Here is a 23,258-nt window from a genome sequence, read left to right as displayed (position 1 = left end):
TTTCTCAAAATGAAGACTTAAATAGCTTTACTACTCATGGTATGCAATCCATATTTTTTGTGCAATATTGGTCAGAAACAATGATTTATTTATTTCATTTCCTGGAAAATAGCCCAGAGTGATTCTCTCTCTCTCTCTCTCTCTATATATATATATATGTGTGTGTGTAAAGATTCATTTTTAGCTACTTATTCTCTTATACTTATGAGAAAAAAAGGAGCTAGATCTCTTTTATCCAACTAGCAGTAAATTGAATGTAACAACATCATTGTAAAATGATGTGCTTTTATAAAGTCCTGAATATGGTGCATCTTTTGTGTTTTGTTTCTTATTGTTTGCTCTACACAAAAGGATAATTCATTAGGCCAATTCTCCAAATAATCTCGAAGTGACATGAATTCCTCTGCAGAGTGAATGTCTGTAGTAAGTAATCCATGGAAAACAGACAGGCGTCTCTTGTCATTTTGGAGCTTTAATCCACTGCCCGGAGCATGAAAATGCTCAGGATAACAAGTGTGGGAATGACCAAAATCAACATTATTTTTGGATTTTATTTTCTTTACAATGCTGCTGATCAGTAGAATTGCTGAATCTGGCAGATACAATGCCCTTGGATTAAGAAATTAAACTCAGGATGAAGAAGAATTTGTTAAAGAGGGATGGGAAAAAAAACCCCTTTTTTTCCCCTTGGCAAATGTTAAGCAATGAAACCAGTGTTGACAGAATGTTTAGGTCTAGTTTACAACAGTATTAAGCCTCCTCCCCCCTTTTTTTAAAGTGTTTACATTTTTAATTAGAATAAAACCCATCTGCAGCTTTTCAAATATGTACTTCTGTTTGAAGCTCAGAATAGAGTAAACCTTATATCCTAAAGAGTGAATTTGTACCTGTGTGTAGGTGTAAAAAACTGCTGTTGTATTCTATTGGGGCCAGATTATGATGCTTTTACACTGACTTTCCTGACACTATTTATATGACTAGTTATTCACCAATGTGAGTAAGAGAGTCATAATTTGACCCTTAGCTTCTACTGTCCTAAAATATCTGTCAATCTTTTCATTCTGGAAAAGTTTAAAACAAAATAGATGGAAATACTAAACTGCTTGGACAACACGCTTGTTTTAGTAAAGGTTGACTTCCTCTGCTTACTTGAATGTCTGACGATTCTGCACGGCTGGAAGACTGGTAATCCTTCAAGCACTGAAAAAGGAGTGTGTGGGGGGCAGGTTTGTGTTTGTATTTAAAGTTTTCCTTAACACTTAGCAGACATTGGGGTCTTCCTGCAGTCTTCCTTCACCCTTTATGATAAGAGGGGGAAAAAATCCCAACCTCATTAATGAGTTTCACCCAATTATTAAACAAACAAACAAACAACCCCCCTCCCATAAAATAATACCAAAGTGTCCAAGCAATTGGAAGGTTGTGGACACCTTAAATTTATAAGAATCCTTTGGAGAATCTCCCAGTATAATTTACAAGCCCCGCTGGACCTATACATGTCTTGAACTGACTGTTGAAGTGAGCTTTACTAGGAATTTCTTTTGCTGGATTGGGGTGGGGGGGAGGGTAAAGGAACTTTTCCTAACAAGGCTTTAAAAGCTTCAGTGGTAAAGTTATGTTGATGGAAGTCTCCCTTACTTGTTCACTGAGAGCAAGTCACACAGGATTACACTATGGGCAGGAGATGTTCTTTATGTGGGTGGCACTATTCAGGGTTTGTTTTTTGCAGGGTTTATTTTTTTATTCAACATAGTAAAATCAAATCAAATCAAATCAAATCCCCAGCTGGCTATAAAATCGCTCGTGCCTTTGGAGGTGAATGTAGAGCTCCGTGCCTTTCGCGAGCTTGGTGGAGGTTCCTCTCCCCTCCTCTAATCTCTGCCTAGCTGTTTTTTGCATGTGTTGTGTGACAGCAGGGGAAGGGGAGTGGGTTGTGCTTTTCTCGTCTCCCATTGTCAGCGAGGGTAAGAGCGTGTTGGGAAAAACCTGTCTGCGGGATCCTGTGTCATCTCCCGCTACATGTGCGCAGGAAAAGTCAGTGCTGCTCGCTGTGCCTCTCTGGTTCCCTTTCATTCTTGCTTGCACTGAAGCAGGGAGCAGGATTAGCTCGTGGCACTGGCTATCAGAAGAGCGTAGATAAAAGGCACAGCTCCTTCAGCGCCTCTGCTGCAGCAGCCCTTGTTATTTTCCCCCCCTTCCCCACAACAGTTGTGCCTCATTATCCACTGCCTGGCTCAATTTTTGTGCCCGGGTGTGTACTGGAAGGGGCTTGAAGTTTCCCCTGCTCCACCGACTGTGGCAGAAGAAGGAGAGATGTTCTATAGCCTGGCCACGAGGTCTTGATTGTTCTGCGTTTATGAATGAAACTGACCGCAATCACCTGTTACCTCCAGTTTCTAGATTGTTTGAAGTTCTGCGGCTGTACCCTGCAGGACCGAGGGCACCGAGACTCCAGTATACAAGGACCCTACAGTATCGTCTGCAGCATGAGCTGGCTGAATAGGATCGCACTGCTTTTCTTGGGAGTATTACTAGCAGAAAGAGTGAACTGCCAGCATGTGAAGAATAACGTGCCAAGACTCAGATTATCCTATAAAGGTAAATCTGTTCTTGTCTTTTATTTCCTCTCTCTCTCTTTTTCTAGGATCTGTTCCTATTTTTCCTGCTTTTCCTTATAACTGAATTGGAGATTTGTGTTATAGAAAATATTTTCAAACACTTAAAAACCCATTTTATGTTCAATACTACTCAGTTTAAATGCAGACAAAGAAGAGTTAGTTACATTTGCAGACAAAGATTCTAGAATATGCTGATTTTTGTAAGAATATTGAATTATTTCATAGGACTTTACTCCTTAAAAATGATTAGACATCTTTGACCACCCAATTAATCTTTGTGCTGCTCTGGGCATGTTGTACAGCTGCAACAGAGTATTTATCTAGTTCAAACACGATGGAAAAGAGGGAGATTTATGTTGGGTTTTTTTATGCATGAAGTGGTTAAATCTCAGTCATGAATATTCAGTTTGTACAGATCTGACAATCAGATGCCTCACATAAGCAGTAGATGGTGGGTTTGCCAAGAAAGTATAAACTGAAAGGAACAGATCAGCTCCAGAAAAAGGGATAATGTACTAGAAATATTGTATGTGGATCTTCAATGCAATGCAATTTGTTTTTCTTAAATGAAATTGTATCATACGTACTTTGAGTATATTTCAGAAATCCTTACAGAGAATGTGTTATTTAGGGAAGATAACCATGATATTACACTTACCTTTGGAAATTGGATGGCATTAGACACAATGCATTGTCAGTAATTAACTTTAGTAAAATTATTGCTATTATTAAAAGTCAGGACTCCATTATCATTGCAGGACATTTCATTAAAGATTCTGTATATGTACATTGTAGGGAGAAAAAAATAAAAGCTGGACAGTATACAAATGGGACAGAAAATTAAACTGTAAGAGCTAGGTATTATTATTACTAAAAGAGGTTTTCACCTCTAAAAGTTGACTTCTTATAATCCCAGATGATTTATGGCAGGGAGATGGAGGAAAGTAGCTTCAGTTCAAAGTGAGAGAGAGAGAGAGAGAGAGAGTGTGTGTGTGTGTGTGTGTGGTGGAGGGGAGAAATGTACCATTTCTACAATGGAAAAAAGTGAACATGTGTGTTTCTGGTCATAGATGTCAATCTCTGTCTGCTGTATAGTCTATATATCTCATGCCAGGAGAAGTACGTTCTCTACTTTTTGCATAAGAGGCAGAATGTGTCTTTCTGGTGGCACAAGTTTGAAGAAAAAAACACCTACGTGATTCCAGGCAGTCGTTATTTTCACACTTTAAATCAGAAAATTAAACACCTATAAAACTTGGGTGTGTTTTGACTTCATTGTGAAATAAATGAATGTGTATATTTTAAAAATAACGTGCATGTGTGTAAGCACCGCTTTATATATGAAAAGAACGCTTCATGGTTCTCAAAATGTGTCATTTTGTGAAAAAATTATTTTATATTTAATAAATACAGATTGGTTATTTTAAATAATTTAATCTGAAAGACAACCTGATGCATGTGCCATGTTATAAAACTCTTTAAATACCACTTTAATTATTTGTGATCTAACTTCCAAACTTTAATGACCCTACTGTAAAATGCAATTAAATTATTATATAGTTTAACTTCAAGTGTTGCTTAAAAGTGCTCCATTGAAGTGTTTAATGGTTAATTAATAATTGTTTGCTATTTTTCACCCCATTAAAGTTTATTGAGGGCTCAATTCTGCCACTCATACTTACGCTGAAACTTCTCATTGAAATCAGTGGGACTAGCTGTGTAATAAAGAGATACTTTGGTTTGAGGAAGAGTGGCAGAATCTGGCCCATAGTTTGTATACATTGATATGATATCCAAACATATAAGCAGCTTTACAACACTTGATTATTCTGCTGGCTGGTTGTTTTTAACTTCTGCTTCTGTTGGGAGCAAGAATCTAATTCTCACAGTTTTTTATTTAATAAACACCAGCTTCTAGGGCAAAGTTTTTCACAACAGTATCTCAGGAAACTGATAGACTCCTTGGTGCTGTTTGTGTAATTGACTGAACAAGCTGTAAAAATGAAATGATCGCAAGACAATGAGTACTCTAACTCCAATCCTACAAAACACTTAAGGGCGTGCTTAATTTTAAGCATGTGAGAAATAAGAGCTCTATCCTGCAAGGTGCTGAGCACATTAGGCGAGTCTACCAAAACACTTACGCCTGTGCTTAACTTTAAACATTTGGGTAGTCCTGCTGACTGCCTGGGTCTACTAACATGCTTACAGTTGAACACACGCTTAAGAGTTCTGCTGGATTGAGGCCAACGTGTTCAGCATGTTGCAGGATGGACCCATACGTTTCTAGTTATTATAAAATAGAGAAAAGTAAGACTTATCAGCTGGTGTTTTTCAGATGGCTAATTATCCTTCTGATAAAATGTCGTGTGGATAAATAGGCACAGTGCTTTGTGAGTATGCTGCTTTAAGAGCTGTGCATAGTGAAAATATACTTTGTGGGCAATGAAAGAATATATTACATATCAGTGTGGATCTCATGTGAAGATACCATAGACCATTTTCTTACCAGTGGGACTAATGGGTATTAAAACTACTAGCAATTAGGAAAAATAACACCCCACTCCTCCAATTACCTAGCAGTTCTATTTCTGCATAGAGAGCCTGGCAGTTTAATAAAATAAACTGTGAAATGAATGAGAACATGCAGGGTAAAAAAGAATGTGTCAAACAATTTTCTTCTGCTGTTTTACTCACAGTCATTGTGGTTTTGTTTTTGAATGTACACTTGATTTTTGCCTAAGCAAATGCCTTGTAGCCAGTGTCATTGTTTTGTTTCTAAAGAACAATAGGGATTTATTTTAGCTTCTAGTTTTTTTCTGACTAATTAGGTGCCAAACATAGTTAAAACATGCAGGCATTTGGCTTTAAAATTTCCAAAGTGATTCATGAAGGGTTAAATCCCTGCCAACCTTAATTTCCTATGGTCACTTGTTTTCAAAGGTCCGCTATTAGCTCTGTCATTTCTCAGGTTGCCAGATAGACATTTCAGTGAACTCCCATTCTTACTTTCTCTTGACTTCCCATCACTCAGTCTCACAGTAGATTAGAAATATCATATTGAGCAGATTTTGTGTAGGGCAAGGGAGGGAGTAAATGTAATAAATATATTATAAATTGGGCCACCTTTATGGAAGAGGGACCAAAAAGATGCTTTCAGGTTCATTGCAGAAGTGACATGTTAGAAAAATGGGGTCTCTTGGCTTTGTAGCAGTCAGATTTGGGCAGCTCACCAGGGAAAGCAAATATGGGGCGAACAGAGATGACATCCTGTCCTTATGGAAGTCAATACTCACAAAACTCACATTGACTTCAGTAGAAGTCAGGATTTCATCCCATAAATCTCAAACACAAACATTTCACGTGGGTCCGTGAATGGAAAGAGATCTGGCCCAGACAATATTTCTTTCCGATTCTTTTAATTGACTTCTGTGGGCTTTGGATCATGTCTTAAATATGGAAAAAAATTAGCTTAAAACTATTGCAGGTTAAACTGATCCCCACCACCTCCACCTCCCTTTTGTAGCTTTTTCAGGCTGCATCTGGTGAAATAACAAAAAGAAATTTAATCTCCAAGATACAAAGAAAGCCTTTAATAAAACAACTGTTAAACAGTGAGGAAATAACATGTTCTTAAAGTTTCTTTTTATCCCAATGACTTGTGTTTCAATGAACAGTGTAATGAGCTCTACTGTGTTATTAGGTTGTAGGTTCTGTTCAGAAAGCATCTATTATATAGAGTTCTCTGTGTGATGGTGATCAAGTTGTGAGTGCAAAGTTTAAAACAATAAATATAGTCTTAGCTCCACATGGATTTTTCCTTTCTTTCCTTCCCTTTTTTTCCATCTGCTCCATCTCTCTCTTTTTCTTTTATGCAGTGAACCAACAGCATAAACAAATGCTAGATCTAGCTACAAGAAGTTTTGTTTTTGTTATTACTAAAAAGAATTCCCATTAAAATACCTTGTTTCATAAATCTCTCCCCAAGGCAACTCTGATTTTTGTCATGAGTAAATCTTGTGAACTCAAAGTTTCTCATGTCCATATGTTTCATCTCATTTGTTTATTGAAAATTACTAAATCCTCTTAGTATGTTTGCTAAAAGTACATATGTGGTTCTTTTTTTTTTGTATTGTTGCTCAATTGGATGCACATTACTTAAGAATAAGTAACTGGACGAAGATTGCACGTAGATTCAGTTGTACTACTCCCTGGTTTGCATTCAAGCCATAGTAAGAATAGATATTTTGCCTAAAATTGGAATGAAAATAAGAGCTGCCCCCAGACTCTGTGTATGATCAACCTACAAATGTGCCAGAATTTCATTCACTCTCTTATAGACAAGTAGCACTGAACTATCTGGGTACATGTGAGTCTACGTATGATATTTAATTGGTAAGGTAGTTTATCAACTTGTCCTACTTGCATTTGATAACTTGCAGGTGTTTTTTTCTCCCTAATTCTATAGCCAGCCCATAATACCACTACAAAACAAAACAAAAAAAAACAGAGAGCATTTTAGTAAGAGCATGAATAATGTACAGGGCCTGATTGGAGACATGTCTCTCCTCACTTAATATCACAGTGTGTCTCAAGACGCAAGATACCCGTTTACTGGGTCTTATAATTAAATTACATTATGCATACATCGTCCTCTCTGAAAACCTCTCTTTTCAGTCTCATTGGGAAGAAGATAAGGGAACTGAGAACTTGGAAAGAGGAGCAGGGAGGTAGGAAAAACAAGTGTTTATGGACATAAGCAAGGACTTGTAAGATTCTCCAGCCCCTGTTCTCAGTAGATTGCAAAAAGATCTACAGTTCAGGCTCCTGTTATGTCAAGATCCATTTGGCACAGGAGTTGGAAGTACAGGACTTAGATGCAGCCACAAGATTTTCAGGCAGCCTTGGTCCTGATCCTGGAGTATGTTAAGAGTAGCTTAGATGCTGATCTCACTAACATTAGCTGACTATGATCCCCAAGAAGGCCAGATACCAGATAAGAATTGTCAGAACAGAGGCCACTGTGACACAACCTTTCTGCTCCCAGCATACCCTCTACACTGGAGAGAGGGGAAGTTGGTGTAGAGACTAGTTAAAATGCTTTACATCAGCTGAGATCTTGCCTGTGTGGGGGAATTCTCATCTGGTCGCTTAGCACAAAAGAGTCAAAGTGACCAGAACAAGGAGGAAGAGAAGCTGGCTCTACATTTTTATTTTATCTTCCCAATTTTCCCATTAAATGCTAGTAAAGAAAACGTGGTGTCAGAATTACAAAACTCTCCCTTTCTTAGAGGGCTGACTATTTCCATGTAACTCGGCCTGCTCTACAGTTTTTTGTTCATAAAAGGTGCTGGGTTGATAATAATGGAAACTGTGCTCTTCTCTTTGTCTGTGGAGCAGCTTACCCTTGCTGCTTGTTGCATCATACTTAAAACCCTGATCCAGCAAAGAATTTAATCAGATCAATGGTCCCATTGAACTCAGCGGAACTACGCACATCATGATTAAAATCTAGCATGCGTTTCGGTGCTTTCCTGGATTGGGACTTAGATGCATCTCTGAGTGCTTGGGACATGTTTAGGTACATGTTGGTACCAACACCTGACCAAAAAAAAGTTTAAAATAGGGAAATCAGCATGTACAGGGTTATTCCAATGTTCATGATCTACTAACACCGATCCAATATTACACATGTATAGTACATGAATACATGGAATTATATCAGAGAGGAAATCACTAAATGACTCCTATTTTTGACTTTCCTAAAAGAAGATTTGTTTTTCAGGTTTCATTTAATATATTGCCATTATATTCCCTTCACTTGTGGTTTTGGTTTGACTATGTCCTTGAATCATCAGTGATCATTTTAACATGCAACCTCTTCTGCAGTTGGTGTTAGAGAGTCTTCTTTCTATTTGTCTTTTCTGGGCTGCAGGCTCACCCTTTATTGCTCTCATGTTCATCCCTGAAAAATTGTAATGGAAGCAATAATCATGTAAAGATGCACCAATGTTTTGAATAGCTCCCATATCAGCCAGAGTCTGACTTGACCTCAATTCAGTTTGAAGCAAAGTAAGATCTCTACCTGAGGCGGTCCCTGAGTGAGGGAGATGAAAACAAATCCCTGTAAGTGATGTCAAGGACTGTGACATTTTGCTTCCAAGTTTCAAAGTTAAAAAAGGGTAAAAACATTCTCAGGATCCCACATGCTTATTTTTAAACTAGTGGACAGTGGCAGCTCTAGGTCAAAATTGTAGATGAGGCTCTGTAATTTGCCTTAGTGTGCTCATTAATTAAGGTCACTTGTGGATGTTCCCTTCAGTGCTCTGCTGTGGCTGGTGGGCTATTCAGCGAATTCCTTCTACTGTAGCATTAAAGCCCCTTCTGGAATGTGCACATGTACACTGTGCAGTCACAGGGGCGTGCCCTACGCAGCCTTCATGTAGGCTAGCTCTTCTCGTCCAGTAACAGCTGTGAATGGGGAGCATAACTCTGGTGATGGTAAAGTCACTTTTATTTTCCTAATTTTTTTGAGTAGTGCAGAACCCCATTGCCCCCAGTGAAAGAGTCAGAGGGGAGCTCGCCTCTGCTGTTGAGGACACAAACCTTTTTAAAAGTGCTGTAGGCTCCCTCACTACTCAAAAGTGCTCCCTGTTACAGCTTTTTCTCTCTCTCTCTCTCTCATAAACATTACTGTACTTTGACTCTCAACTAGGCAAACCTCATGGAGCTGAAGTTGGGCTTGGATTCGTTATAGTAATGCCTTTCGGTAGCACTCGCCAGTTTAGTCATCTTCTTGTTATCCTTATTATTTATTATTATTACTTTACTTTATATACTCTATATACTTTATAGTAGCACTCAGGATGAGCTAGGCGCTGCTCAGATGAAGATAGCGGAGAGGGTATCTTAATCCTTGCCATGCAGAGTTACAACCCAGTGGACCTTTGTTCACGTGCTTTCAGTTTTAATGGCCTATGAGGTTTTTGTTTTCACTGAGTCGCCTCTGACAAGTGTTGCATTAACTTATAACATCAGGCTTCTGAATACATAATGTAACTTTTGGCACAGTTGTTACCATCTACTATGGAAGTTTGACACACACAAGGCACTGGCATTTTTACCTCCCAAAGTGGGACATGAATCTTAGGAAGACAGTACCATTAAATACTTTTCATGTACTTCCATAGGAGCCGATTCTGATCTCAGTTATGCTCATCTAAGCCCCAATTTGGGAAAGCATCCCCATTCATGGAAGCACTGAAGTACATGATTAAGTTCCACTAATTAAAGTTATGTTTGTGATTACATGCTTTTCTGAATCTCAAGTCACTCTTCTGAAGTCAACTGAGTTTGTCTGGATTTACACTGCAGTTACTGAAATCAGAATTTGGCCCAGAAAAGTAAATATACAGTACTATTAAGTTTAGCATTTTCTTAAATACTTTGCTCCAGTTCACCTCTCCTGTATCTACCTTCATTGCACAAACAAGTTCTTCCAAACCCAATTACACCCACTGGTGGTGAGTGGCTGCGGCTGCAGAGCCTTTCTTAATAGGCTTTAAATAGGCTGGTTCTAAATCATGTCTGTTACCCTGTGTGAGTCACCTAAGTCTTCTAATTCAAATGACATATATTACTTTTAGTTTCTAAATATTTCCATGACCCAGTTTCATATAATATGACTTGCATATAAGTATGCATATGCATCTGTGCAAATCTAAGGAAATATGCAGATCCTGGACCTGATTTTCCTCTCAATTATCTTGATATAATTTAGTTGCATTGACTTTACTGGAGTAAAATTTACCCTGGTGGAACATGAGCAGAAGTAGACCCTGATTTCAGATTAATTCTGAATATTCCAAATGATAAAATTTTGAGTGATCCTTTTCCCACCCTGACATTTACATATTTTCTGTGAGCTAAAAATCACCTGCAGCAGTCTCTGAAATGTGTGGGCCCCATTCTGCTATGCGTCATCCCTGTTTTTCATCCCTTGGTGTTTGATAGCCAAATACTAAACAGTCAAAAGTGTTTGCCATTCCTCTAATGCTTCAGAATTGTTTGGCATTTGTTGGGCTGCTTGCTTATCTCTCCAGCTGAATGTTATAGGAACTGTATAACCAAACAGTCAAATAACATTCCCTTCCTTTATAAATATTTTTGTGCAAACTTGGATCTTGCAGAGAACAGTCTGAGGAATGGTGCAGTTCTTTGCTTTGTATCTACCGTGCAAGCACAAGAAAAAGAAAGTCCTCTTTCCCTATTTTCTAATGAAGTAAAGACCATATTGGCTCCTATGTGCCATCCTCGCTTGTATGGAAGCTTCTGCATGATGTAGGAAAAGGATTCCAATAACTTGGTGATGTTCATTTAGCTACCAAAGGGAAGGGTTCACAGCCCTGGGGAGACTGAAAGCGGGTGCAGCCTGCAAACATTTCAGATCCAGAACAGGCTTAAGGAAAGCAGAGTACAACCCTACTGCTGTAGTGCTTTACTGTAGACACTTCCTAAAGTGACGGAAGGTATCTTTCCACTACTGTAGTAAATCCACCCCCTCAAGAGGCAGTAGTTAGGTCAATAGCAGGGCTGGCTCCAGACTCCAGCGCGCCAAGAGTGCGCTTGGGGTGGTGAGCCGCGGGAGGGCGGCAGGAAGCTCCGGTGGACCTCCTGCAGGCATGCCTGCGGAGGGTCCGCTGGTCCCGTGGCTCCGGTGGAGCATCCGCAGGCACGTCTGCAGGAGGTCCACTGGAGCCGCGGGACCAGTGACTGCTAGAGCGCCCCCCGTGGCACGCCGCCCTGCTTGGGGCGACGCAATTCCTAGAGCCGCCCCTGGTCAATAGAAGAATTCCTCTGTCGACCTAACAGTATCTATATCCAGGACTTTGAGAGAACGGATGAGGCATGGTCTTATCTTCCGAGCTGCCTTCTTTTGACCTCTCTTGTTCCCCTCAGCTGGAGGAGGTGAAAAAGGAGCACCAGGACCATTGTTCTGAAGAGTCTCCATGGCAAAAACAGATATTAAATGAATTCCTGAACTACCTGCAAAAATGTTGTTTTTTCTCCCAGAAAAGTGAATTCCAGAGTTTCTGTTCTTCCAAGAGATGCCAGAGTCCATCTGCCAAGAGTCTACATGCATCAAGAAAGAAATGTAGGAAGGTAGCATGAAGTGATTTTAAAGAGCTCCTGTCCACACTGGCTGAAATGTTCTAATCATCAGCAGGATATTGTTTCCAACATTATAGCTACACAGCTTGTGCCAGTACAGATCCAACTGTCAATATTGCTATTATAGCATCTATCCTGGGGTCTTTGTATTCTGGTCATAACAGTGGACTCCTCGCTGAAATTCGGCATGCAGGATTTGCTCTATGGAGAAAAGAAAAAGAGAAAAGTCTTTTTGGTCTTTTTAAAAAGGGTCTCTTTTAGAAAGTACATTATGAAACTAAAATATACGTGTATTAGATATTTAAAACATTTTCCTTACCTGCAGCTTAAATCATTACAACTAAAATGATCGTAAACATGTTATTTTTCAGCTTGATGCTGGTTGTTTCATATATTTAAAGAGCTCTGTCAATGCTTTTCACATGACGTCAAAGGTTATGTGGTCTGTTCACCTGAGCATGGAATTCCTAAGTGCAAAATCCTTCTCTGCTATTGACTCACTGTGTGGTCTTCTAGCTATCACACTTCTTTGATCCCCACTATAGTAGCATCTCCCAATCTTTAACGTTTTGTCCCCACAACACCCTTGTGTGCAAGGGAAGTGATATTATTCCCACTTTACGGATTGGAAACTGAGGCACGGGGAAACTAAGTGACATACTCCAACTCCCACGTTTAGTCTATGGTAAAACAGGGATGAGACCATCCATCTCCAGTATCCCCGGCTATGACCCTAACTACTGGACCACACTTTTTCTTTTGGTTTTTGGGCCTCAGTTTCATCATCTGTAAAGTGGTGCTAAATAGTGTTGTGAGATGTTGGTTAGAGCCAAAGTCTTGCCACTCTTACTCACATTGAATAGTATCTTATTCTCAGACTAGTTCTATAGATTTGCACATTCAAATTCCAGCCAGGAGTCAAATACTGTAAAAGTATTGGTAGTTGTGTACTGAGATGGCACAATTTATGTTGCTATAATACTGGAAATATCTCACTGATCATTTGGATATTTCAGCTAATCCAGACAGGAACTCTCTAACCTTTTTCATATACCCTTGTACATTTTGCTCTCAACATATGCAGTAAATGTTCTGAGTGGCAGGAACTGTGCCCTGAGTGAGTGTTTAATATTGGTATTCTTGTATTTGATGACTACTAAAGTTACACAAGTATTTACAGGATTAGGGCCTTGGTTTGTTCATGTTTAAAACTAATGACAAGGAATAGCTAACAAGAAAAAGTGAGAAGTGGGATTCTGCAGGTCTCTTGTTTTCATACACTTTGCTTCTAGACTAAGTAAAGAAGCACCTGTTTCTTAAACTGGAGATTGCCTTGATCTTTTAAAATATAAGTTCCGGTTCACATCTTCCACATGCTTTCAATGCAGCCATATGACATTTCATGAATTAACCCAGGAAATGACTTATATTTGCTTTTATACTTACTTCCTGTCCCCTCATGCGATGGAAGGGCTGTTCTGAATATCATTTTGTTCCATAAGGATATATCAACTTTAATGACAGACTGACAAATCAGCACAATAATTAACACAAATATTGCTGTATTTGAAAAAAAAAATCTCTTGCTCTGAACTAAAACTAACAAGATGTCACTGAGGTCTCCTTTTAGCCTCTGTGAGTAACTTATTAGCTGGTTTCTATGCAGACTATGCAAGCATCAGAGAAGCTAAACCAGATGATCACAGCTAGTAAACAGAATGACAACTCAGTTGAAACAGACATGAAGGGTTGAACCCTACTTCCATTGAAATCTGTGGGATTTTTGCATTTTGCTTCAAATGTAGAAATGTTGATCCTCATAAGTGTTTGTTTTTTTGTTTCTTGGGATCTGATTCTCCTCTCAATTATCCTAGAATAAATCAGGAGCAACTCCATTAAAGTCAATAGAACTATGTAGAAGTAACACTGGTATAAATTGGAGTGAAATCAGAGACTGGCTATTTTTAATTTTTATTGGATAGAAGGTACTGGAAGCAAGATTGAGCAGCACAAGTTTTTTTTTCAGAGTGGTAGCCGTATTAGTCTGTATCAGCAAAAACAACAAAGTGTCCTTATGGCACCTTAGAGACTAACAAATTTATTTGGGCATAAGCTTTCATGGGCTAAAACCCACTTCATCAGATGCATGGAGTGAAAAATACAGTAAGCAGTATATATATTACAGCACATGAAAAGATGGGAGTTGCCTTACCAAGTGAGGGGTCAGCACTAATGAGGCCAATTCAATTAAGGTAGAAGTGGCCTATTCTCAACAGTTGACAAGAAGGGATGATTATTAACAGAGGGATGTTATCTGATCATGTTATCATGCATCTGATGAAGTGGGTTATAGCCCACAAAAGCTTATACCCAAATAAATTTGTTAGTCTCTAAGGTTTCACAAGGATCCCTCATTGTTTTTGCAGGTTTTATTTGTTAAGAATGATTCCCTAGCCGAGACTTGCCACAGAAGGAAATTTCTGAGAGCTGAAATTCTTTTTAAAATGTTTTCTATCGGCATGAAAAAATATGACAAAAGCTGAATTTTATTTTGCTGTACATTCACCCTCAGTACTATGCACACAAAGTATTTTACCTTAAACCAGACATATGGAAGTGATCAGTGTATGTAAATTACCAGAGAAGAAGGTGAGGTATAGTTTGGAAATGTGCACTTGTTTCTGGTTATAAGACTTTGAAACCACACCAAAAGAGAGAGAGAGACTTTACATTTTGAGGCACCTTTTCTTCCAAAATAATGAATGGAAAATGGTTAAAACAGCAATGATTAAAACATAACTCAGCATGAAAGCACAATATGGTACTGAACTTAGCCATTCAATTAGCTCCTTTGGACACTGGAATCTAGAGAGAAGGACCGGATTGTGAGCTCTTTCCACAGAATGGGGAACTGGAGTAATCTCAGTTTTTCCTCACTGGGACTACTCATGTGAGTAACTGCTCACTAATGCGAGTAAGGGATTTCAGTCTAGCACAAAATAATTTGTATTTACGTTGAACCTGATCTTGCATCCACTGTGCTCTTACACATTTCCGTTCTGAAAATCCCACTAATATTCAGGATTGTAATAAGGGCCTGATACAAAGCCCATTGATGTCAATGGGAGCAGCCGTATTTCTGGTTATCTGGCCATTATCACATTTTTTATTCTGAGAGGGATTGTCCAAGGCAACTGGGTTTATCCTCCTACTCTTTTAGAAAAGCTGCAAAAGCTCAAGCTTGCATGTGAACAGCATTCAGAAGTAGAAGGATAGATCTGCCCTTATCTTCCACCAGCTTCTGCTATGAATTGCTGCATTCCAAACCATTCTGGAAATTAACACCTGAACATATGAACTCAGAGGTATTGAAACTTTGGGTACGTCTTCACTACCGGCCGTATTGGCGGGTAGCAATCGATTTCTCGGGGATCGATATATCGCGTCTCATCTAGACGCGCTATATCGATCCCCGAACGCGCTCCTGTCGACTCCGGAACTCCACCAACGCGAACGGCGGTAGCGGAGTCGACATGGGGAGCCGCGGACTTCGATCCCGTGCCGTGAGGACAGTAAGTAATTCGATCTAAGGTAATTCGACTTCAGCTACGCTATTCACATAGCTGAAGTTGCGTATCTTAGATCGATCCCCCCCCTAGTGTAGACCAGCCCTTTCATACCTTTAACAGCTCTGCAGATCTATGTAGATCGCTTCTCGGCCTTTTGGCTAAGAGAGGTGAAAATATTATATATATCTCCTACTATAATGACCACTTGCAGTCAGCAAGCCTTATAATGCAGTGTCAGAGCTTCTCTGTCACTTTAAACTCACCCCTTTATGGGAAGAGGTGAGAACTAGGCCGTGTTTTAAATATTTCCAAAACTAAATAAAGACAAAAACAAATCCACAGAAGTATCAAGGCTAGATCCTAAACTGGTGTAGATTAGTGTAGCTCCATTGGAGTTACATCAGTAGAACATCTGACACTCCATGAATAACAGTTGAACAAGTGCACCTTGGGAGGGGATGTACATAGTGGGCCAAATAGTGCGATGCTGATTTACCTGGATGCTGAGAAATCTAGCCCATTATATACTCAGATTAATCATCACATTAATACCCCGTACGTCCACATTTTCCTTTGTTGCATATTAGCAATTTGTTTGGCTATATGTAGTATAAAGATTCTCTAGTTTAAAAGTTATTCAATCCTTCAAATAAAGTGCTTCTAAAAAAGCAGAGGTAAACATCTACAGTAGATAAGCAAAGAACAGAGAATATAAGAAAAATCTGAATAGGATTTGAGCCAGCTAGTTTTGTACATGTTTTACAGTACAACTCTACTGCTTAGATTTGGAACTGGTTGGCATGGATGTATATATCTATATGAGAGAGAGATTTACCAAGTTATTCAAGGCTGAAGCAGCTCCAAAAACTGATTATTTAGGCATCAAACCTAGAGAATGTTTCCAATGCAAAGTTCACTTATAGGGGTGACATGAATTACGTACCTACCCTCATAATCATGAAATAACATGGTATCACTGCTGGAGTTTACCATGTAATAATAATTTTCACTGGTGTTAGTCTGTAGTTTCCATCTATTTTCTCAGAATACCATGATGTATTTCATGCAAGTTTCATAATTCAGTAAATAGCTCATGTCACTTCAATAATCATTTACAGAACTCATTTTCCTTCTCAGAAATGCTTCCGTGTGCTAATTTGATTTGGTTAAATTATTCCGAAAAGGACTCACTGAGACAAAGTTAAATGTAATTTCATTCAAAGGCTATGGGATTTGCTCACTCGGGTTAATATTCTTGTAATGAAATGTGATTTTGTCTTGATATTTGTGAGGAATTTTTTTTAAAAAATTGGCTTGTTCTTGCAAATTCATCCTCATGTGAGTAGTTCCATTGATTTCACTGTCAATGGAACTACTGGCATGATTAAGCCGATATTCTCATGACTAAGTGTTTGGATGAAATGGCCTTTTTGTAAAATTGTGTTTGATGTGATTATAAATACCATTGTTCTAAATAAGAAGAGAGAAAGCTGGCACTCAGAAAATAGTTTCCCTTTTTAAGTAAAGATCCAACAAAGCCAAGCCATTCATAGAACTGCATCTGAAATTGTTCAGTTTTGATCAGAATAGGGTAAAAACCTAGGCAAAATTGTGGAGTTTTACATCATCCCCAAATTGAAATCACATTGAACATCTTGCAGGAATAGTCTGTCTTGATCTTGGTTACTTCCTGATTTGAATGTGGTTGGAAATACCACAACAGTAATGGGAAAGACACACATTGACTGCAGTGGTTGCTGGCTGAGCCCCTGGCCAGGAACTGTGGCAGTGCAAACAATTAATCAGGTGTTTTTGAATGTGAAAATAGATTTGGATAGAGTTTTTGAGCTTTTTAAAGATGGTTCTTATTTTATTCAATCTTTTTCATTCCATCCCTTGTCAACAGGTTAACTAATAGGTTTATGCTTTAAAAGTTCTGTTTAAATTTATATCTGTTTGTGTGTAACACTGAATAGACCCTGGGCCCAATTCACAGATTAGAATCTGTAAAGTTACACCAGGAATGAATTGGGCCTAATGTGTATTCCATGGTACAGACAAACAGATATGTATTCTTTCAATACTGTAATAGTGGGATAGAGTTTCCATAATGCAATTATTCTGTTTCAATAACCATTCTCTTAACTATCAAAATAGAACAACGTGCTATGGAAACTTTTCTCCACTGTTGCAGCGTTAGTTACCAAAGTTGAGGCTCCAGGCAGCAACATTTACTTTCTTTGACTGAAAGTTGTTAGTGCCAGTTCCTCAGATGAGCTCATCAGAGAGCAGCTCAGGAACTCTCTCCACAGCAGGAGCGCTCCAGAGTTGGCTTCCTGGAGACTCCAAAGAGTTGCTAAAACTAGAAAGCAAGCAGGCGAGCAAGGAAATTCCTCTTCCTTTTCAAATATCGCCTTGACAAAATGGGACAGCGAGCACAGCGCCATGTGTTCATTCACTCCAGGCATCTTGTCAATAGTTCCTCCGTGCTCTATGCAAAACAGCAAGAGAAATCTCATATTGCAGCCCCTCAAATGGGTAGCCACTTGTGGAGACATATCTATTATCTGAAAATTTATTATGTCCTATTTCACATGTGAATAAAATGCAGAAAATCTCTCATGCAATATAGGATGGACAGGCAATAAAAGATTTCACATTTTATGACAGGTATACATCCAAAGAAGGAAACAAAAGGAGTGTTTTTTATTAAGCTTCGGAGTGAAAACCATTTGTGGCATAAACCCCAATAGGAAACACATTTGTACCACCTCTGATGTCTCATGCACTTTGGATGCTAATTTTTTCACTTGGCCGTTTCCCTGCCCTAAGAGTCCATAGCTGTTCAACTGATTTGTGCTGTTACTTAAATAGTTTTAGGAATCTGACAGCAAACCACAGAGTAACTCTCTAATAGATATCTCACGCCAGGACAAGGATGTGTTGCAAGGGATGTATCCCACACCCAGTGTGGTGCCAGAGAAGGGTGAGTTTTTGTGTTGAAAGGGCAAAACTGTGTTCTGTGTGTGGTTCGTGTGCACATAAAAATTGCTTTCAGATGCTGCTGTTAGTGCACTAAGCGTCTACATATGTCAGGAACCCCAGTTTCTATACCAAGGTCTATTATCCCTGCCATCATGGCAGCTAGGGGACATATAAAAATACCAGACAGCTGCCTAAAATGACTGCATGGGACCAATCAGTGCTGAGCTAGACAGGTCCAGTGTGCGAAATGGGGGACAGAGAACTGCACTTGCTCTGTGGGAGCAATATGTAGTTTCTTAGGACGGGAATGGGGAAGACCATGTAAATTAGCCCTCCACAACTCTTAATCCAGCCTCCATAAATTGTAAGTTTGCTTCTGCTGGGCACCTGTATAACTGCTCTTGAGACTGGCCTTTCCCCCTTCACGATCAGTTTGGTCTCTACCATTGTCTACGTGGTGCCTCAGCTCTGTAGCATTCTTTGCACCCTGGATGCTACAGGCCCAAGGATTTTCCATAGGCCAGGCATGCAAATACCTACATACAGTATGTGCCCACACACAATTATTTGCAGCACCACATTGCACCCAAACTCATGTGTTCTTGACCACCAGAGTCTATAGAATGCTATAGTTTAGTTACTTCTCAGTACTCTCATTAATAAATGCCAGTACATTTGTTAGCCTCAGTGGGTAGATATTTGCATGGCATAGCAGATGTTTGTGGCATGATAAGCTTGCATCCCTAAATCTGTATATAGGGACAGGGGGTCCACTGTGTCCTTTACACTTGCGCAAAGAGACAAATAATTATTTCATATGCCAGTGTGCATTTTCAAAGGTTAATGGGACTTATGCATGCACAATCAGAAGGGACTAATGGCCTGAGTTCAGTGGCAACTGAAGGTGTTCAGTGAGACGGGTTCTCCCCAGGGTGCCACTTGGAACTGGGCACTCTGACCCATAGGCGGCAGGTTCGTATAATTTTTGGTGGGGCCCAAAATGGTGGTCCCCCCCCCCCGCTCTCACCCTGTAAGCTGATATAAAATGAAGCTACAATGCGTCAGCACCACAAGATTACAAGGGTCAATTAAAAGTGGAAAGTCAGAAGCAGCACTTGCCTATTAATACCTAATATACGGTATTAAATTTTGTTGCACCTGTTGTGACAAAGTGGGAATGTTCTTAATGTTTTCTCTGAATACTGTGTGGGTGCCTCAGTTTCCCCTGCAAAGTGCCAACTGACGGTGTTGGGGACAAAGAGATCAGGTGGCCTCCTTGTCCGGAAGAGACACAAAGGCCAGATGAGGGAGTGTCAGTTTGGAGCTGGCTGGGGAAATCGGGAGAGGCCCAGAACTTGGGTCTGGGCTCCCCACCCCCCAAGATGGACCTGACTGAGGGGTCCTGTTTTCTGTACTTACAAGCTCTGTTTTAGACTGTATCCCTGTCATCTAATAAACCTTCTGTTTTACTGTCTGGCTGAGAGTCACATCTGACTGCGGAGTTGGGGTGCAGGGACCTCTGGTTGCCCCAGGATCTGCCTGGGCAGACTCGCTGCGGAAAGTGCACAGTGTGGAAGGGCATGCTGAATGCTCCGAGGTCAGACCCAGGAAGGTGTAAGCTTCTTGCCCTGGAGACAGTATGCTCAGAGAGGAGGCTCCCCCAGAGTCCTGACTGGCTTTGTATGGAGTTGTTCCAAAGCATCCCAGCATCCCCTTCCACACCATGCACTTCCCGGAAGTCTGCACAGGCACTGACACTCCCTCCTCTGGCCTTTGTCTCTTTTCCAAGCATTAGGAGGCCACCTGATCTCTTTGTTCTCCAACACCTTCAGTTGGCACCTTGCAGGAGAGTGGCCCAGACCATCAGTTGCCTGGAGACAGGGTGTCGGCCATTCTCTGTGCAGACAGCATCACACTGGCCCTCTAGGGCTTTACAACAATCACACCCCCTTATCCCACCATCTAGAGCCTTAAGAAATGCATTGGGGAAACTGAGGCACACAGACAGTATTCAGAGAAAACACCTGTATATGACCAGTTACATACTTTGAAGGGTGTAAAATAATCAAATATTGTGCTAAATACAATGATACTCCAAACACCTTCAGTTGGCACCTTGCAGGAGAGTGGCCCAGGCCATCAGTTGCCTGGAGACAGGGTGTCAGCCATTCTCTGTGCAGACAGCATCACACTGGCCCTCTAGGGCTTTACAACAATCACACCCCCTTATCCCACCATCTAGAGCCTTAAGAAATGCATTGGGGAAACTGAGGCACACAGACAGTATTCAGAGAAAACACCTGTATACGACCAGTTACATACTTTGAAGGGTGTAAAATAATCAAATATTGTGCTAAATACAATGATACTCCAAACTGACCACCAAATTTAAGTTGCATGTTTTTCCCCTCAGGTGAGGGTTCTGGGGTGGGGCTGGGGATGAGGGGTTCACAGTGCAGGAGCGTGCTCGGTGCTGGGGGTGCAGGCTTTGGGGTGAGGCAGGGCTGAGGATGAGGAACTTGGGGTGCAGACAGGCTGCCCCAGGACTAAGGCCAGAGAGGACTCCGCATCACCACCACTGGCAGCAGCAAGCTCCAGGGGAGGGACCCCTCCTGCCCCCCATGGCACACATACTCTGCACATGCTCCTAGAGCCCCTCTCAGGTCCAGAAAGCTCACTCCCCTCCCCTATGATGGGTACTGGGGGGGGGCACAGGTGGCCTTCCATGTTGCTGCCCTTCACCATAACTTCACTGTGGATGGGGGATGGGGCTGCCCCTTGCCCAGCATGGGGCAGAAGTGGGGTAGGCAGGGTGGTGGCTGGCTATGGGACGGGGGAGCAGGGTGTCATAAAATTCACCCAAGCCCCAGCTGCACAGGTCTAGGAAGCCTCCCTCTCCCATCCCTCCTGTGGCGGGTGGGTTGGTGGGTGCTGGGGGAGGGGGCATTGCCTTCACATGTGGCTTTCTGCCTCCCCTGTGCAGCCTGCTGTGCCTCACTGGGGGTAGGAGTAGGGGCTGGGACTGGGACTGGGGCAGGGGCGGAATCATAGGGTCAAACACTCAAACATAATAAAAAATCATAGGTCAAACACTCACGGAAGCCCCAGCAGCTCCTAAGGTGAATGATGTCTGTCTCCTGGCCCGTTTGTGTCTCCTCCAGGTAGGGGCAGGAGAGGGGAGGCCCCCTCCACTCCCCTCCCCCTCCTGAGTGCTTCAGAAGTAGTTAGCAATGCATTTCTCTTATGCTAATGTTGCAGCCCTTAGGCTACAGCAGCAGCAGCAAAGGAGAGAGAGAGACGCACTGTGCGCTCTCTTTACATTCAGGCAGGGAAACTCCGGGGAGGGGGGAAAATCTAGCTCCAAATATTGGTGGAGCAGAGCCCCTGATTATGAATATTCCTGGGGCTTTAGCTCCAAGAGCCCATATAAGTTGGCGCCCATGCTCTGACCCACCAGCCTGGGCTCCCTTTCACACTCTGCTTCTGTGACAAGCTGCAGATGCACTCCCCGTTTTACACTTCCACCAGCATACACGCAGGTAGGGATACACCCAGCTGCAGTTACATGCAGGCTCTGTGACCACGCGCTGCATGTGAACCAACAATAGAGAGGCTACAGCCAAAATAACCCCCAGCTTTCCAGCCTGGGACCTCAGAGCTGTCCCATCCTGCCCTGGTCCAAACCACAACCAGTATGAATTTATTATCCGGTTCACCTCCCCCTCAGTGTGGAGAGGAAGTATCTCCAACTATCTAGACTGAAAGCATCTTGTCTAGTGGGCATTACCCAGGTGTAACTACATTTGAAGTACAGCTACATAGCCAGTATTTATAACCTCAGATAAAAAAGATACATGCATAGAAATAGGATAATCATATTCAGCGAATTATAACTTTTCCAATGACACTTCACATGACTTATCTTGTACAAAATGCATCATAATTATTCCACAATCATATAATAATATTATTATGATGAATATGAGATACAGTATCATATTCAGAACCTCTGAAAATCAGGCCACTGGCCTCTGATTCTATGCTAATTATATATCAGGGACACAAACAGTCTGCAAGGCTAGTACCACTGTTAACACTATGCCATGATCTGACCCCTCTGCATTGGTCTGCAGAGTTGGCCGGGTATGGAAGAGAGTGCATTCTGCACCCTTTTTAAAGGTGCAACAGTGTCTGCACTCCCCCAGAGCACCCTTTGCTCCCTGACTTCAAAACTCTCATTCTGCCCATTCCTTATGCAAAGGACTAAGGGGCTGGGTTAGTCTCCATGCACTTTCTCCTTCCCAACCAGACCTGTGCAGAGCCAGGCAAACCCTTGTCCATGAAGAACAAGATGACCAGAAACAAAAAGTGTTTTCAGAAATCTCCTATTTTCAAACTAAAAAATAAGTGGATGTTAACCTTAGGTACGCTTAAAAATGATGGAGTTATAATAATATTACTCATAACAGTATTGTAGCCCTGACCATATATTTATTGGTGTAGATGCAAACTCTGGGTGATTACTGTATACAATCTACCCATCCGTAACTCATTATAGAGAATGGGGATTGCATGGCTGAAGTGACTGGCAATAGTAAATAGAACCTTTCACCATCAGGTCAAATGGAGGTCAGGGTCTGTAGTGACTGAAAGCCACCATCGTCCAAAAATCGTTCTGTGGCCAATGTGAAAATGAGCTTCCTGCCCAGTTCACTTTATTAAATTAACCACCACAAGAGTCACTAACTGGCACTGCAGGATGAAAGTGGCAAGGCCACTGAACTGCCCTCTCACATGTCGGTCAGGGTTGTACCACACTGGAGTAGAGTTGAACTTGCCATAACTACTGCTATCCATGCTTTAGGGGTCATGTTGACAGAGGACTTGTCATCCAGACTGACATTCTGATACCCTA

General features: G+C 41.1%; 1 protein-coding gene across 1 annotated transcript in view; it reads left to right on the top strand.

Annotated features, from left to right (window-relative positions):
- Positions 1 to 23,258, top strand: part of SEMA3A (semaphorin 3A) — a 304,533-nt gene that overhangs the window by 89,791 nt on the left and 191,484 nt on the right. Inside the window, exon 3 of the mRNA XM_045001962.1 lies at positions 2,394 to 2,598. Coding sequence (XP_044857897.1) covers positions 2,394 to 2,598 — 205 coding nt within the window. The remainder of the gene's footprint in view (positions 1 to 2,393; positions 2,599 to 23,258) is intronic.

The sequence above is a fragment of the Mauremys mutica genome, chromosome 1 (assembly GCF_020497125.1).
Source record: "Mauremys mutica isolate MM-2020 ecotype Southern chromosome 1, ASM2049712v1, whole genome shotgun sequence".
Taxonomy (NCBI): Eukaryota; Metazoa; Chordata; order Testudines; family Geoemydidae; genus Mauremys; species Mauremys mutica.
The sequence above is the reverse complement of the archived record's forward strand: the minus strand, read 5'-3'. Positions and strand labels throughout refer to the sequence as shown.